The sequence below is a fragment of the Ascaphus truei genome, chromosome 2, assembly GCF_040206685.1.
Source record: "Ascaphus truei isolate aAscTru1 chromosome 2, aAscTru1.hap1, whole genome shotgun sequence".
NCBI lineage: Eukaryota > Metazoa > Chordata > Amphibia > Anura > Ascaphidae > Ascaphus > Ascaphus truei.
The window spans coordinates 293,772,681-293,791,120 of NC_134484.1; the positions used below are offsets into that span (position 1 = coordinate 293,772,681).

General features: G+C 45.8%; 1 protein-coding gene and 1 long non-coding RNA gene across 2 annotated transcripts in view; both read right to left on the minus strand.

The window, feature by feature from the left end:
* Nucleotides 1–2,149: 2,149 nt before the first annotated feature.
* The window catches only part of LOC142487292 (uncharacterized), a 45,118-nt gene continuing 28,827 nt past the window's right edge, over nucleotides 2,150–18,440 (minus strand). Inside the window, exon 3 of the long non-coding RNA XR_012799188.1 lies at nucleotides 2,150–3,074. This is a non-coding gene — a long non-coding RNA (uncharacterized LOC142487292). The remainder of the gene's footprint in view (nucleotides 3,075–18,440) is intronic.
* On the minus strand, nucleotides 12,041–16,699 carry LOC142487291 (uncharacterized). The gene is made up of 2 exons (XM_075586344.1): nucleotides 16,617–16,699; nucleotides 12,041–16,449 (listed from the first exon to the last, which is right to left on the minus strand). Exon 2 carries the CDS (start codon nucleotides 16,330–16,332, stop codon nucleotides 14,236–14,238), a length of 2,097 nt encoding a protein of 698 aa, XP_075442459.1. The 5' UTR covers nucleotides 16,333–16,449; nucleotides 16,617–16,699; the 3' UTR covers nucleotides 12,041–14,235.

Below are 18,440 nucleotides of genomic sequence, written 5' to 3' on the forward strand. Positions count from 1 at the left end.
AGATTGGGAGTTGAAGCATTTTCTCTGATATGTTCTTCAATAATCTTCTATATGCATATTTCTGTTGGTCTTTGATCACCCCCACCCCCCTCTCATTATTCATGATATTTAGACATGTTAATCTCTATTTTGAAAACTGGTGGTGTTCATTGATATTCTTTGATGTTTCACTTATGCGGTGACTATTTTATGCTATCTATTTGCTATTCCTCTATATTAATATAGCTGTAATTTAATGTGTCTAGACGATTATTTATCTTAATGTTTGAAGTTTAGAAAGGGCCTTATTTGCCTTTTATATTACTGTATTACTATATTACTATCTCTTAGTTTAAACATAATGGCATGAATAAATGTACATTGCCCTATCTATACTCAGCCAAGCCCACTTTAAATAGATGCTTTTCAATAGATATATAAAGTATTACTGTTGGCTTATTCCTCCTATGCTATTATATTGCTATAATCTGTGTTTTATTTAACTTGTTCTGTATTGTCTTTCAGCAGCTTTTACTGCGGTTTTAATTGCCCATTTTGTGTCTTGTACGCATTAGATACACTCCCCTTTATGTGCCTCCCCATATTCCCAACCCTCACGAGAGGCGAGCCTCAGCAAGGCGCCTCATTGGTGATCTGTCTTGACCAATGGGAGATGCTAACAGCGCTACTCGCGCGAGAATTCGACCACGTGACGTCATTGTTGGGGGCGGGGGATCACGTACTTAACAGGGAGAATACACAGACGCACATTAACTCTTTGACAAAGGTACTTGTTTCCGAAATGCGTCAGAGTTACCCTGTACCCCTCACTTGTCATTTAATAAATATATTTTTAACGTTTTTGCTGGTCTGTGGCCCCATTCTCTGATATTGCTGTGCTCCGTTTTTGGACCTCATGGGACATCTACTTTACCTACTTTGGTGGCGTAATGCACGCACCACCCTGGGATTAGCTGCTATACTGTGAGTACTTACCTGTTTACGCCAAGTGTCATGTTATATATGCAGATTGTTTATTGAGAGGGTAGTCATGACCATTATGGTATATATATAGGTCTGTCACCACCTCAGAGACATTTTTGCACTACTTTACTGACAGGTGTTCAAGACATACAGGTGTATATCAAGTCTCACATAGCTTTGATTATAGCTCACTCCCTATATGGGTGATTTCTTTTTATGAACATTAACAAACTCAGGCTATGGTGTGATTGAGCCCTGATTTTGGGACTGGTTTCCTTGAACTTTACGTGTAAATTTAGCATAGGTTGAACTTGATGGACCTATGTCTTTTGTCAACCTCATCTACTATGTAACTATGTAACCCCCACCCCCCAATACATAGAAAAATACACCCCCAATAATAAAACACTGCACCCGGTGCTGAGTCTCTCGGAAGCGCCGGAAGTCAGCTGGGCTAAGCTTCCAGCGCTGGCGTGAGAGGGAGGCCCGGCGCGTGCACGAGCAGCCATTGTGGGATGGAGAGGTGCCTGCAGCGGGGCAGGGCTGACAGCAACTGCTATGACCTGCAGCCAGGCCCCTGCCCCCCACAGTCCCGCCAGCCCCCCGGCACCCACCGACCCCCGCAGTTCCGCCAGTCCCCCACAGTCCCGCCAGCTGCCGGCCCCCTGCCACCAACCGGCCCTTCAGTCTTGCCACCCACCGGCCCCCCTCAGTCCCACCACCCACCGGCCCCCCACCGTTCCACCAGCCCCCCACCCCAGCCGCCGGGTCCCCGCCATCACTATAAGCGCACCTCTCCACTCATGAGGCACCCCCGCTCCAATTACAGAGCGTGCGCGTACCCGCTCCTCTTCTGCCTCTGTCACTGGGTTTGTTCAGGGCACTGAAGGCATTTCTGTGCAGCTGTGCGTGTGGGAGTGCACACACAAGGAGACAGGGCGCACTATTAACCCACATGGGACAAATGCAAAAAAAAAAAAAAGGGAATATCCCCATATCAGCTGTTGCCGCTATGGCTGAGATGCATCCACGGTCTGCCTGGGCTTCCGAACAGCAACCCCCCATGGTGCTTGTGAGTTGGATCAGACCAAACGTCTGCAGAGTATCTGTCCCCGTCCAAATTGGTTTCCTACGTAGGTAGTGCATGCACGAGAAAAATCACACTGACACTAAGTTCACAATGATAATGCTTCCTTTATTGTTACAGCCCGCTGTTTCTTATATAGGGACTCAGGGGAGAGATTGTATGCAAAAAAAAGGAGCTGTCTTATCTAAGGGTCTAAGGGTTGTATGCAAATGCACAGGTCAGTGTCTCATTGGTTCTTGTTAGGTCATGTCCTTGTATGGTCTTGTTATTGTAGTTTATGGTCTTGTTATTGCAGTTTAGTGGACACATCAGCTTTTGGGTGGAATTCTGGGTTGGGTGCCATCTTCCATACTTGATGGGAGGGGGAGCTGCGGTAGCCATTTTGAGTAAGGATCATAGGCATAGCAAGGTACACATTACAAATGAAGAAATAGTCATTTTATCCAATCCATCACAGTCCCCCCTTGAAATGTCTATTTCTGAGTCTGTCCCTATAGGTATACTAACTCATCTGTCCAGATGTGCCTGGGAACTCTTTTGTGCTGTACGTTAGACGAGTCATGGCTTGTCCATGACCCCCCTTGCCACAGACTTTGCACATACAGTAAGGAAGTCAGATGCTGTCCCTATGGGTTTATACTATTGTACTTAACTGGGAGGGACCGTAACGGAGTAAATGGACAATCTTCCGAGGATGGAGTATTGGATGAATTATACCAAAACGTGACTACCCCTTCATGTTGGGTGATAGCAACTTTTTGTGCCCCCCCCCAAACCCAACAAGCAAAAGATATATAGAATCATTTTCCTTCTGAGGTGTCCTCGTTGGGAGCTGGAACCTTCTTGCAATGAGAGGCGTGCATCCAGGTGTTCTTGCCAGCTAGTTTGACTGATGTGGCTGTGGTCAACAGAACTTGGAAAGGACCATCATATCTGGGCTCTAGGGAGTGTTTCCTAACAAATTTCTTCACGAGTACCCAGTCTCCGGGCATGAGTCTATGAGTCCCGGTATCTAGATCTGGATCTGGAATAGAAGAAAACACTCGACCATGTATATTGGTTAGTTCTTGCGCTAGGGCAGTTACATATTTGTTCAAAACATCAGACTGCATTTGTAACTGCTGTGGGTAGTAACAACCAAGTCTGGGGGCAGTACCAAACAGTATCTCAAATGGGGATAGAGCATGTTCCCCTCGTGGGGTGTATCAAACAATGAACAAAGCAATCGGTAGACTATCTGGCCAGGGCATATTTGTTTTCTGGGCCATTTTCAACTTTCTAGTTTTCAGTGTGCCATTCATTCTTTCTACCTTTCCGCTACTCTGGGGATAGTATGGGGTGTGGAAAGCAAGGGTGGTCCCTAGCGCGGACCAAATTTCTTTAGCTAGCGTAGCAGTGAAAGCGGGGCCATGGTTGCTTTCTATTACTTCAGGTACCCCATATCTACAAACCACCTCTGTCAGGAGTTTTTTTGCTGTTGTTTTTGCAGTGAGATTGGTGACAGGATAGGCTTCTGGCCATCCTGAAAACATATCTACAATTACTAACGCATATTCAAAACGGCCCGACTTTGGCATCTGAATATGGTCAATCTGGATACGCTGGAAAGGGTATAAGGGCCTTGCAAGGTGTTTCTGCGGTGGTTTTTCCACACATCATGGGTTACACTTTGCACAAATTGTACATGATTTGCAGAAATTACTAGTCATTGGGGTAATTCCAGGCGCCACATAGTATTTGTCGATCAGTGCATTCATAAGAGTCTTCGAGAGATGTGCTGCTCCATGTGCCCATTGTACCATAGCAGGATACAGTGCCCGTGGCAGCCAAAATTTCTTTTTGTAATCGTAAATTCCTTCTTGGGCTGATGCACCTCTTTTCTTCTAGCTTTCCTTTTCTTCCTTTGTTGCAGATTCTTGCAACTTCTTCAGATATTCTCGATTTACTGGGAGGTTCTGCATTAACGGAACCATCCTTGTCATGTCCACTCGATCTTCCACTTCTCGTATCCCGCTGGCAGCTTGTTTTGCCGCGGCATCCGCCAGATAGTTTCCTCTGGCTTCTTCTGTGTTCAGTTTCCCATGGGCTTTTACCTTTAGGATGGCCACATGGCTTGGAAGGAGTAGGGCGTCCATCAGAGCTTGTATGGCTGAGCTGTGTTTCACTGGTGTTCCTGCTGCTATCAGAAATCCCCTGGTTTGCCAAATGACGCCAAAATCGTGTGCTACACCAAAGGCATATCTAGAGTCAGTGTAGATATTCGCCGTTTGTCCTTCTGCCAGTTTACACGCTGCAGTGAGAGCTTGTAGTTCGGCTTCTTGTGCAGATGCTGTTGACGATAGTGTGCTTGCCAGTAGGACCACAGAGTATGTGGTGACAGCATAACCGTATGGTAGGTGCCTTGTTGATCAGCATATCGAGAACCATCCACAAACAGGATTAGATCTGGGTTCTGTATCGGCGTTTCACTCACCGTGGGCAGATGAGCTGTTTCTAGCTTCATGAGTTCGAAGCAATCATGGGATAGATCGGCTCCAGTTGTGCTTTGTTCTTGTTCGTGTCCCTGCACATCTCCCCCCTCGGGAAGTGGAAGAAGAGTGGAGGGGTTAAGCACTTGGCACCGGAGAAGTGTGACATTGTCTGGAATGAGAAGCGAGCATTGCAACCTGAGGTGTCTGGCAGCGGACAGATGTTTTGGCTGTGTCTAATTGAGAATAGCAGCAATGTCATGTGGTGCCAGGAGAATGAGGTCATGCCCTAGAACAATGTCTGAAGTTTTATCCAGCAGTGCTTCAGCAGCAAAGACAGCACGAAGACAGGACGGTCCACCACGAGCCACAGCGTCGAGACGGCTGGAGTAATAACCAATAGGTCGACATCGGCCAGCGTGTGGCTGTGTTAACACTCCAGTTGCATGTCCATTTCGTTCTGATACGAAAAGCTTGAAGGGTAAATCATAGTCTGGGAGGCCCAAGGCAGGGGCCGAGGATATTACCTGTTTGAGAACAGTGAAATTCTTGGAAGCCTCTGGGGTCATCTGGAAGGGATTTGTTGTTAAGACATCGTACAATGGTTGCATCAACAGCGAGGCTTCTGGAACCCAGTAGCGACAGTACGAAATAAGTCCAAGGAACGCATGTAGCGGTTTCTGGCCTTGTGGCAAAGGTATGTCCAGTATGGCTGTGACCCGATCGCGAGTGAGATGTCTTGTTCCGTGTGAGAGACAATGACCGGGGAATACAACAGAGGTGGAGCACCACTGGAGTTTGAATGGTTCAAGATCTTCGAGCAGTAAATGATGCAACTGTTTTAGACACTCCCATTGTCCCCAAACCACACACACTCCTTGCAGGGGTTCCGCCCACAGCGCAATACTTTACAGTGGTGGATTTGGCGAATGCATTTTTCAGTGTTCCGTTGCACCCTTCATGTACACTGGCGACACACTTTATTTGAGCTCGGCTAGTCCCACGAATTCGGGTATACCCGGGTGTATTGAGGTTTGTGACTGTTTTCTGCCCGAGTGCATTGAGGTATTTTCCAGCAAGGGATTGAAGCATTTTATTCCCGCTGGCTGCAATACTGCACAGTATATATATATATATATATATACTGCATTACAATTCATGAATTTATGCCATCTGGTAGACACGCGAAGCATTGCAGCCTATTAAATCCTAATCATTATCATTTAACAGATCAGCCGCCCGTCAGCCAGGCATGAACCCAGGCTGGGAAGGCAAACGCAACGGGGCTTGTCAGAGGTGAGGAGCGGCGCATTCCAGGTATCTGCCAGGTACATACTGGGTATTTGCTCGAATAAAGTGTGTCGGTGCAGTATGTATCTTTTTGCATTTACTCAGGAGGGCCAACAGTATACATGGACCGTAATGCCACAAGGGGCACAGAACTCTCCCAGCCAGTTTGCCAAGGCAATGGCCACCATTTTAGACACATGGCAGAAAGAGAACGTTTCTGTAACCCTGTTACAATATGTTGATGATTTACTCCTATGTGCAGATGATCACAAGTCGGCCGAACAAGCCTCCGAAAGTCTACTATGTTATCTAGCGGATCAGGGATGCAAGGCGACACTCCTCAAACTCCATGACTTGGGCTACACATTCCGGACCTGACAGCGTGGTTGTGGGTCGGTGTCTTTCCATCCCCACCTCAGCCCCGCGGTCTTCAGTCCTGTTTGTGGTGAGCGCAGCGTGACAATATGCTCAGCCCAACAAACATGGACCCCGCTGAGGTGGCCCGACGTTTAGAGACACACGAGGAATGCTTCCGGCAACTTACCGGCTCATTCACACTTAAGGAACAACTAGTCTCCCAACTTAAACAGACGTTGACACCCTTACCGAGCAAGTTAGATGCCTGACCTTGTCTACAGCCAACACCGGCCTACTCGGAACCGCTCCCGTCCCCACAACGACTACCTCTGAGCCACGACTACCTACGCCCAACCGGAATGTAGGGGATCCCACCGGTTGTCGGGGGTTTCTGAACCAGTGCTCCATACAGTTTGAGCTGCTTCCCTCTCACTTCCTCATGATTAAAGGTTGGGTACATACTCTCCTTGTTGACTGATGCCACTCTAGTCTGGGCCTCTCCCATCTGGGAGCAACGCCCCGATCTGACGTCAGATCTCGCCCTCTTCATCGCCGAGTTCAGAATGGTGTTTGACACCCCAGGGCGTAAGGTTACCGCCGCATCTACTCTGCTTAATATTTCCCAGAGAGAACTGTGGCTCGCTATGCCCTGGATTTTCAGACGGTGGCTATGGAGACCGGCTGGAACGATGAGGCCCTATCCGAGGTCTTCTGGCAGGGCCTGTCCGAACGTTTGAAGGACAAACTGGCACCCCTCGTTCGGCCCGCTGGATTTGAGGATCTGATAACCCTGTGCATCCGCATGGATCAGCGTCTCCAAGAGAGAAAGATGGAGAGAAACAAACACCCTCGAGGTATACAATCATCCTCCTTTTCCACCGTAGGTCCTGTACTCCCCACAAATCCCATTCTAGATGAACCCATGCAGCTGGGAGGGACTAGTCTTTCGCCTACCGAGAGGCAACGGAGAAGATGAGCAGGGCTGTGTCTCTACTGCGGCAACAACGGACACCTGGTGATCAACTGTCAGCTAAAACTGGGAAACGCCAAAGCCCAGTGAGTATTATGCGGATCATGCAACCTTTCCCCCTCCTCAACCCTCCACTAGGATTTACCTACCCATCTCCATTATCGGTGAGACCTTCACAGTTCAGACACAGGCCTTTCTGGATTCAGGGTCAGGGGGAAACTTCGTTGATCAGTAGTTTGCGATCAAAAATAGGATACCCTTGGTACCCAAAGATCGACGGGTAGGCCTTGAAGCCATCGACGGACGACCCTTGCAGCCTGCGTTCATTTCCCTGCAAACTACACCCATAAAGATCTCGACCGGTGACTTCCATTCCGAGACCATAACACTTGATGTTATCCACACTCCCTCGATGGACATTATTCTGGGACTTCCGTGGCTCTGGATCCACAATCCGGTCGTCGACTGCCTCTACGTCCACGCCTCTACGTTGGAGTTCCTATTGCTTGGAACATTGCATGTCTGCTCCTAAGGCAGTGGCAGGTCTGGAGGTCACGGATCCTGTCAGGATACAACTGGTGGTGGTATATAAAGACTTTCGCGACATGTTCGATAAACGCCAGGCAGAGGAACTTCCGCCACATCGTGCGTACGATTGTCCGATCGATCTTCTACCCGGTGTCATTCCACCGAGAAGAGGATCTTACCCATTATCTATACCTGAGACCCAGGCTATGAGACAAAATTTCCAGGAGAATCTCCAGAGGGTGTTCATTCAAAAATCCTCATCACCTGCTGGGGCAGGCTTTTTCTTCGTCAAGAAGAAGGATGGAACCCTCAGACCCTGCATAGACTATCGCGGTCTCAACAAACTCATCATAAAAAAACGCTACCCCCATCCGTTGATAGCAGAATTGTTTGACAAACTCCAAGGAGCAAGGATTTTCACCAAATTGAATCTCAGAGGCGCCTATAATCTGGTCAGAATCTGGTTTGGCTTGCGTGTACTGACTGATATGTGTGGTTGATTTGAAGTGCTGGTTGTTTAAAGTGTGTGCAGTTAGAACCAGAAGCAGTTTGAACAAGGAAGCGGTTAAATAAGGTATAGTTTATTGAAGTACAATTTACTGTTAGTACTTCTAAACTTCATAGTTGCTAGAATGAGCAAGATTGAAAATGCCACTCAATGCACATCTTGCCACATGTATGTGCACTTGGAGCAGCTGTTCCAAGGAGCATACTGCTGTGAGAGGTGTGAGCGAGTGATCTCTTTAGAATCAGAGATTGCTGATCTGAAGAGGCAACTTGCAATATTGAGGGACATTGGCAATCTTGAAAGGGAATTAGAGCTCACTGAGCAAGCCCTTGCTTCGACTAGTGGTGCAGATGGTGGCGCTGTTAGTGAGGAGCAGGTAGGTAGCTTGGTTGCTGTTAGTGAGGAGTAGGTAGGTACTGCTGCGGCAGCTTTTATTCTTACTAATAACTGGCATGTACCTGGCATGTTCCTGGAATGCCACTCTGTTCACCCGGAGCATGCCGGGCTCCTTTTGCCTTCCCAGCCAGGCGCATTACACGGCTGACGCGCAGTTGATGTGTTAATTGATAATGGTTCAGGATTTACTAGGCTGCAATGCTTCGCGTGACCGCCAGATGGCATAAATTCATGAATTGTAATGCAGTGTATATATATATATATATATATATACTGTATAACAACAACCCCTATAACCCCTAACATACACATATAGTACGGTATATGCACATCAATGATACTATAGGCCGGGGGGGCGAGATGTGTTTGCAGCAGAGAGAGAACCGCTGCTCTCTCTGCGCAAACATCGGCACATTAAAAATTATTTAAAATACATTTTTATTCATAGTGTAGATGTGCAGGGGGTCTCCGGAGCTGAACCGCGTTGGTTTCAGGTCGGGGGACCCCCTGCTCCCCAAGATACAGCCCCCTTTATGAGGTGCCGGTATCCCTCTGCGTTTAAAGTGCCCGATCACGTGCCCGCGGCCAGTAAAGCAAGCAGAGGGATACCGGCACCCCCTAAAGGGGCCTGTATCTCGGGGAGCAGGAGGTCCCCGGACCTAAAACCACAGCGGTTCTGCTCCAGAGACCCTCTGCACATCTACAGTATGAATAAAAAACATATATAAATAAACACTCGTTCCTTACCTTAGCGGCTATGTGCTACGGTAACGAAGCAGCATTTCTGTATTTTTAATAATATTGTACAGTGAGCAGGGGGTTCCCTGAGCCAGAAATTAATGCTTAGGGGACCCCCTGCTCCTGCACAATATTATTAAAAATACAGAAATGCTGCTTCATTACCATAGCGTATAGCCGCTAAGGCAATGAAGGGGTTAACCCACCGTGCCCGCTTTATTGTGGGTAGCGGGGGTGGGTGAGGGGGGTATTTGGCCCTTGGTGTGAGTTTAGGACTTGCGGGGGGTTTGCGGGTGCACTTAACCCCTTCACGGCCGTAGCAGTTAATACCGCTACGGTCATGAAGGGGTTAAGCCCTCCCGCTACCCCCCGCAAGCCCTAAACAGCCACCGTTGGGGCTAATACCCCCTTCTCCCACCCCCACTACCCACAATAAAAAAAAACTCACACACAGCAGCCGCCAAAAAATAAATAAATCTAAATAAATAAATAAATCAATATAAATAAATACATTTAAAATACATTTTTATTTATAGTGTAGATGTGCAGGGGGTCTCGGGAGCTGAACCTCGTTGGTTTCAGGTCGGGGGACCCCCTGCTCCCCGAGATACAGCCCCCTTTATGAGGTGCCAGTATCCCTCTGCGTTTAAAGGGCCCGATCACGTGACCGCGGCCTGTAACCCAAGCAGAGGGATACCGGCACCCCCTAAAGGGGCCTGTATCTCGGGGAGCAGGGGGTCCCCGGACCTGAAACCAACGCTGTTCAGCTCCGGAGACCCTCTGCACATGTACAGTATGAATAAAAAACATATATAAATAAACACTCGTTCCTTACCTTAGCGGCTATGTGCTATGGTAATGAAGCAGAATTTCTGTATTTTAATAATATTGTACAGTGAGCAGGGGGTTCCCTGAGCCAGAAATTAATGCTCAGGGACCCCTGCTCCTGCACAATATTATTAAAAATACAGAAATGCTGCTTCATTACCTTAGCTGATAGCCGCTAAGGCAATGAAGGCAGAATAGCATGTTGGGGACATTTGATTTGCCCCCAATAAACATTGCAATAAACAACATACAGTACACCCCCTGTGTATTTAAAATACATAAACAATAAATACATGACATACATATTTTTATTGTGTGTTTTAAACCTGCCTGCCTTCACTGTAATCTATGTAAAACCCCCTCCCCCTATTGTGTGTTTTAAACCTCCTGCCTTCACTGTAATCTATGTAAAAAAACCTCCCCCTATTGTGTGTGAAGCTTCCCTGCCTTCACTGTAATCTATGTAAAAAACCCTCCCCCTATTGTGTCTGTTAAACTTCCCTGCTTTGACTAATCTGTGTAAACCCCCCTCCCCCTATTGTGTCAGTAAAAACTGCCTGGCCTGTGTTTCTGTGAGTGCAGTGTACTGTATGTAAATGTGGGGAGGGGGATCCCGTGTAAATAACCACACCCACCCCCACTACCCACGGCCCCTCTGCTGCTTGCTGCAAAACAGAGACAAAAATTAAAACATACAAAGTAATGTCCCCTAACCCCTTAATCACCATAGCGGTTATTAACCTCTACAGTCATTAAGGGGTTAACCCACCCTCACCCACCACTCGGGATGCCTACATACCCTCCCACACTAACTCCCCACCCGTGAGGCCTAACCACCCACCCACTACCCACAAGGGAGGCCTACCCACATACCGTTGGGGAAACATCCCCCCCCACCCCCAGTACCCACAATAAAAACAATACACAGCCCCACAATAAACATCATTCTATTTATTAAATACATTACCCACCCCCTGTGCCCCCCCATAAATACAAGATTTATTCTTTTACATACAGGGTTCATAACGCAGCCCCACGCGAGTCCCCGGTGGGCTGGCGGGGCACCTGGACAGACCTACAGTTTACCGGCAGCCCTTTTTACACAGGTTCTGGAGGCCTGCTGGTGGATCCCGCCAGCACCATGGCCCCCAGGTGGTCTCCTTGGGTCACCGTGGGCCACAATTGGGTCCCCACGGTAGGCCCGCGGATGTCTGGGAGCCCCGGGTCAGACCCACAGGTGTCTGCGGGGCCTCGGGTGGTTCCCTCGGGGGTCTGGGGAACTCACGGGTGCTCACTACGGGTCTGCGGTGCCCCAACAGAAGTGGGACCACACATTATCATCCCCGCACCTACTGGTCGGTGGTGCCCCCACAGAAGTGGGACCACACATCGTCATCCCCGCAGACTACGGGTCGGCGGTGCCCCCACAGAAGTGGGACCACACATCGTCATCCCCGCATGTGTCACCCGTGGAACCACCAGCCTGATACCCTTGGGATACCCGAAGATACCACAGGTGGTCTCCAGAGGTCCCACGCAGAACCACGGAACCAACCCTGAATGTAAAAAAAATAAACCTGGCCTATACATTCAATACATACACCCTCCCCCCCAACACCTACAGTACAATAATGTGCAAACTAACTATTATCCAGATATGGCTAATAGATTAATTGCCCATTATTAAAAACATTAACTAGCATATTTAAATAAATAAAGTACTACTGACCTCATCAATATGAAGTGTCCGTAGCCAGCAACATCCTTGTCTTGCCCACAACATACATAGCAAATACAAAGCCAATACATTGCAAGTACATTCAGATATCAATTAACCCCTTAAACACCTTATCAGATAATAACCGCAAAGGTGATTAAGGGGTTAAGCCACACAGGCCCGATACCCACCCTTCACCCATGAATTTGTACAGTGGCTTCATCATGACAAGGTGAATCTAGATATAATAATCTGTCGGTGGTGCTATAAGGGCATATAATATTGCAAGAGAGAAAAAGAGCCCTAAAAAAAGCACTCTAGTTTGCCTGGCAGTACAAAATCACAAAATTTTATTAAGGATTGTCACAGAACATAAAGTTAAAATACAAAGCACAGAAAATTAAAATAAGGCATGGATCCCCTATGTATAGCAAAACTTGTTATATCCTCCAACCAGAGGGTCCCATTTGGGACAATACAAAAGTCTGAATAAACAGGATAAATGCTCTAAAGTACCTGACAAGGTGGAAACAGTGAAGCCAACAGCAGACAAAAAACGGTGGCTAAGTTACGTGATTAATACAAGGAACAGCAATACACTTCTATCTCCCTTAGATCTGGGATAAATACAGAGTAATGCAACGTAAATAGGACTCAATGTAAAACACACATGATGCAGTCAAAAAAGCACACCTTAGTCTGCAGCAGCAAATGAGCAATACGTCACCTCAAGTCAGGTACTCAGCAGTGTCTGGGGAGGAAACAAGGAGCAAAGCTCATAGCATGTGAACATGTCCCTGAGGGGGGACAAAACAGGGGATCCTGCCTAGTAGACCTGCTCCTACGCGTTTCGGCCTGAGCCTTCTACTGGGAGTGGTACTGTAGGCAGGGTGACATGCATCTTAAAAAGGGATCTAATTGGGCCAGTGAGTGGTGGCACCTGATGTAATTAATAGATAACATGGGGAATAAAGGGTATACAGATGGACATAATGAGCTTACATACGGTGTCATGACCAGAGGGCCAATGGTAGGGGTATGCCGTGTCAACGCCTACCTTAATAAGAGAGGGCAGTGCTGGCAGCTAAATTCCATAGATACGCAGTGAGCATGCGCATGACGTCATCAGCCTGCGTCTATGCCTTGGCTGTCGCCTACACTACTCTGTCAGGAAGCTGCACACGTGATAGTAATATTAAAGCATCTCCTTTCCTAGACCTCAGATACTACTGGCAAAGCGGACCTCACGGTTGCAATTGCGCATGTCCGTGACGTCATCCGTTGCCGTCCCTGGCGCCCCTTGCTGACTCATAACAGAACTGGCATGCATTTCTGTTTGGTTACACTTCAACACGCCTCACTGCGCATGCTTGCCCTGGGAGCAGAGAAAATCACTGTCTCAGTAATGACCCTGATACCGTGCTGTGCCGTGCGCATGCGCAGTGTATTAAGCTCACTACTGTGTTATTTACAAGGATTATATTAAAGGGACATTACACACTGAATAAGGATAGCAGAATGAAGCTACTAATAAAGTATATATGGTCACAGAGGAGGGATAAACAGGTCAAAATACAATAAATGTATTGATGTTTTTAGCATAGCAGCATTAACTGGTAGTAGTCAATGACTAAATAGCACACAGAAATGTGCTGCAGGCATAGTGGTGACTAGAATGGAATCATAAGTTTTTATCAACATCAGAAAGTGTATCATAACTTTCATAATCATTGTTTAGAACACATGAAGTACCAACTATAGCATCATTTGATCAGAAATGAATTCCTATACTTCTGAAATTAATAATATCCCTTATATGCTACATAGCTTAAACATCATATATATACACGTGGAGGATTCATAGTTAACATAATGAATGCTAAATAATTCTAAGGGGATCTATATAAGGCAGTCCCAGATCGTAAAAGGGTGCATGAGTTTTAACCCCGTAACTCCCCAAAGAAGTCCTCTTTAGAAATTGGGAGTCTATAGAATGAAATATATATTATAGTCTCTCCATATACTCCACCTATGTATAGATTAATGAAGGTAATGACATGGTGTAGCCAAAAAGGGTGAGTATAGATATAGTCCTTTGTTTTGTATAGTCTTTGCAGGAAGATATGTGGAGTTGTTCTTCTCCTGATTCCGGTGTCAACATGTAATCTTGCCATTTTCGTCCAGTCTTGGATGCAGTATACAGTAGATCAAGTCCCAAATTCTTGATGATCCTATGTGGTTCAAACCCAGGACTCTATGATTGAATAGGGAAAGAAGGGAAAAGGAGAGAGAGGGAAGTGCATGAGATTCTCATCACATACAATTTTTAGCACAAGCAAAAGTGAGGGAAAAAAGGTGCGTCAAATTAAGGGCTGTAGGTAGCGTCTATAGGAACATCGAGAAGCCTAGGTAGTCGTTAAGGCCCCGTGGCATCATAGAGTCCATTTGGACGATCCACCTAGACTCCCTACGTAGAAGTGCCCTCTCTAAATCGCCACCTCTTAGCCCAAGGCTCACCTTCTCTATGGCAAATGCCTGTAAAAGAGTGAAGTCTGATGCATGTGTCAGATGGAAGTGCCGGGCTACCGATGTGATTTTTTTGAAAGCCTGAAGGTCTTTGGAAGCATTTTTAATATTCCTCACGTGTTCGAGGATTCTAAATCTTAGTTCACGTGTGATCATCCCAATATAAGGAAGACCACAGGGACACATGATGCAATAGATGACACCTTTTGATTTACATTCAAGACAATCTTTGATTTTAAATTTTTTAGTCTTGTTGAAATCTGTAAAAACATCTGTCTGACACATGTATCGACAGGCAGAGCAGTTTTTACATTTGAAAAAACCCTTTTTTTTGACTGTTGAGAGGAATGTTTCGTTTGTGGTGGGGACAAAATGACTCGTCACAAGTTTGTCTCTAAGATTGGGGGATTTACGACTTTTCATTGTGATTTTATCACCCAGTATCCTTTTAAGGTCTGGGCCAGTCATCAAGATTTTCCAGTGACTTTGCAGTGTCTGACGCAACTGGTGCCACTGTTTGTTGTACGTTCCTATAAAACGGATTTGATGGTCTGAATTAATTTTTGCTTTCGGACACAGCAAAGTCTCTCTAGGAGTGTTTAGAGCTTTCCTGTAACCCTTCTCCACACATCGATTACTATACCCTGTCTGTGTGAATCTTTCCCTCATCTCTCCTGCCCTTTCAATGAAGCCCCTCTCTGTAGAGACATTACGCTTCAGACGCAGAAATTCACTTTTGGGGATGCCCTTGATTTGGTGTTCCGGGTGGAAACTAGAAGCATGCAGTATGGCGTTTGTAGCTGTTTTTTTGCGGAAAATGTCGGTGTAGAGTGTGCCGTCAGGCCCCAGATTGATAAAGAGATCCAAAAACTCTACCTGTGTCTTACTACAACTAAAAGTTAGTTTGATATTCATGTTGTTGTGGTTGAGAGCATCGACGAAGCCCTTGAACCCAGCAGCAGTCCCCTGCCAGAGAATCAGCACATCGTCGATGTATCTCAACCACAGCAACACGTGTTGAGTAAATTCAACATTATCCTCTGAGAACACAATCTCCCGTTCCCACCAACCCAGGAAGAGGTTGGCATAGGAGGGAGCACACGTGGCACCCATTGCAGTACCTCTTTTCTGCAAGTAGTACCTATTCCTGAAGATAAAATAGTTGTGCGTGAGGATAAACCTCAGTAGCTTCAGGACTAGGTCCATCAAGCCAGCGGAGACATTCTGCATAGATAAATAGAACTGTGTGGCGCGCAAGCCGTCCTCATGGTCTATACAAGTATAGAGAGACTCCACATTACAGGTTGCGAGAAGTGTATTATCATCAACCGTGATGTGGGCCAAACGCGCCAACACATCCATTGTATCCCTAATATAGGATGGCAGAGTCTCCACTGACAGTTGCAGAAAAGAGTCTATAAATTGGCAAATGGGTTCGCATAGCCCCCCTATGCTGGATACAATAGGCCTTCCCGGGGGGTGGGTAGGATTCTTGTGCACCTTGGGTAATAGGTAGAATGTAGGAACTCTAGGGAATTTTAAAGTAAGGGCCTGACAGTTACAGTCTGTAATGTACTCATCTAATACCGCAGACCTCAATATACGATCAATCTCTGCTTTATAGCGGATTGTTGGGTCTGATGCAATTTCCGTATAACATACAGTGTTCTTTAATTGTTTATATGCTTCTTTTTCATACATCACCTCAGGCCAGATGACTATATTTCCGCCTTTGTCACTGGGTTTGATGACTATGTCACGCATGGCTTGAAGTTCCTTTATCGCCGTCAACTCTGGTCTTGTGAGGTTGGCGTCATCCATCTTGGTCTTGATTTTCTTAAAGTCCTCCATAACCAGTTTCAAATATACCTCCACTGGCGGACAAGTCTGCCATGTGGGGCAGAATATCGACTGGGGCTTCCAATGTGATAGAATGTCCTTCTCTTCTATCTGCATAATTCCTTGGTCCTGCAGATGAGCATTTTCCTGTGTGCTTAAGTGTACATGTTCGACATTATAATCAGTAATACCACGATCTTTGGCAAAAAATTTGTACTGTACAAAAGGAGTTTCCTGCAAAATAAATTCAAATCCTTAGTCCACTCAAAGTGGTCCATACAAGATGTTGGGGCAAAGGAGAGTCCTCGTCACAAGACTGAGTTTTGGTCTTCTGTGAGAGTAATATTAGACAAGTTAATAATCGCCATTTCATTATCCATATTCATGGTTATATTACTCACTTTACTTTTTGTGTGACGATTATTCGTCCCCTTAGCTCTCTTTGTTCCCCTCCTTGTCCTCCTTCTGTGGGGGATATCTTTGTTCCCGTGTCTAAAAAATGTAACCGGTTAGCTTGATTTGACGTAGAGGGAATACTCTCAGCATCTGAAAGTTCTAAGTCTGATGCAGACACTCCAGAAGAGATGGAAACTGAGTTAGTCTTTTTATGGGACTTTTTGTTGGTACTTCTGGTTCTAGTAGACCTTTTCCCACTATGCCACTTGTAGACCGTATTATTTCTGTAATCTTCCTGATCACGGTCAAATTTATTTTTCTTAAATGCTATAAGATCCTTTTCAAATTTATCAAGATCTTTTTCAATACGTTTGAATTGATTAGCTTCTGTCTCATTCAGATCTTTTTCAATAGCTTCAATTTCTGTGGTAAGCTCTCTTACACGTGCCTGATCATGTTCTATCAATATTTTCAATAACGCAAAGGAGCAGGTACTTAGACTTTCCTCCCACTTATTTTTAAGTGAGATATCAGTAAACTCAAATGAGGGAAAGGTTTGCACTCTTAAACCCCTCGGTATAAACTGATATAACAAATATTTTTCCAGTGCAGTCTTGTTCCACCACGACCGCAATCGTTTTTGGGATAGTTGTTTCAAGACTTTAATCTTATCACCACTCCCTATTGTTTGTGAGGCTGGATTTTGGGAAATATCAGATATATTGATATTAAATGCCTCATTTGCATAAGCACGACGGCGCTCCTCACTGGCCACAAAATCCATTAAAATTAGGTTCTGTAAAGATAACGGCAAAATAACTTAGAGTCAAAGGAGCAGGGGTCTAGAAACTAACCAAGTTAGTACAGTAAATAATATGTGAGAAAAAGAGATGACCCCGCATCCATAAGACAAGTTAAGGCAACTAAAAAACCGACAAGGTGAATCTAGATATAATAATCTGTCGGTGGTGTTATAAGGGCATATAATATTGCAAGAGAGAAAAAGAGCCCTAAAAAAAGCACTCTAGTTTGCCTGGCAGTACAAAATCACAAAATTTTATTAAGGATTGTCACAGAACATAAAGTTAAAATACAAAGCACAGAAAATTAAAATAAGGCATGGATCCCCTATGTATAGCAAAACTTGTTATATCCTCCAACCAGAGGGTCCCATTTGGGACAATACAAAAGTCTGAATAAACAGGATAAATGCTCTAAAGTAACTGACAAGGTGGAAACAGTGAAGCTAACAGCAGACAAAAAACGGTGGCTAAGTTACGTGGTTAATACAAGGAACAGCAATACACTTCTATCTCCCTTAGATCTGGGATAAATACAGAGTAATGCAACGTCAATAGGACTCAATGTAAAACACACATGATGCAGTCAAAAAAGCACACCTTAGTCTGCAGCAGCAAATGAGCAATACGTCACCTCAAGTCAGGTACTCAGCAGTGTCTGGGGAGGAAACAAGGAGCAAAGCTCATAGCATGTGAACATGTCCCTAAGGGGGGACAAAACAGGGGATCCTGCCTAGTAGACCTGCTCCTACGCGTTTCGGCCTGAGCCTTCTACTGGGAGTGGTACTGTAGGCAGGGTGACATGCATCTTAAAAAGGGATCTAATTGGGCCAGTGAGTGGTGGCACCTAATGTAATTAATAGATAACATGGGGAATAAAGGGTATACAGATGGACATAATGAGCTTACATACGGTGTCATGAGGGCGTCATGACCAGAGGGCCAATGGTAGGGGTATGCCGTGTCAACGCCTACCATAATAAGAGAGGGCAGTGCTTATTAAGGTAGGTGTTGACAACTTGTGTGAGC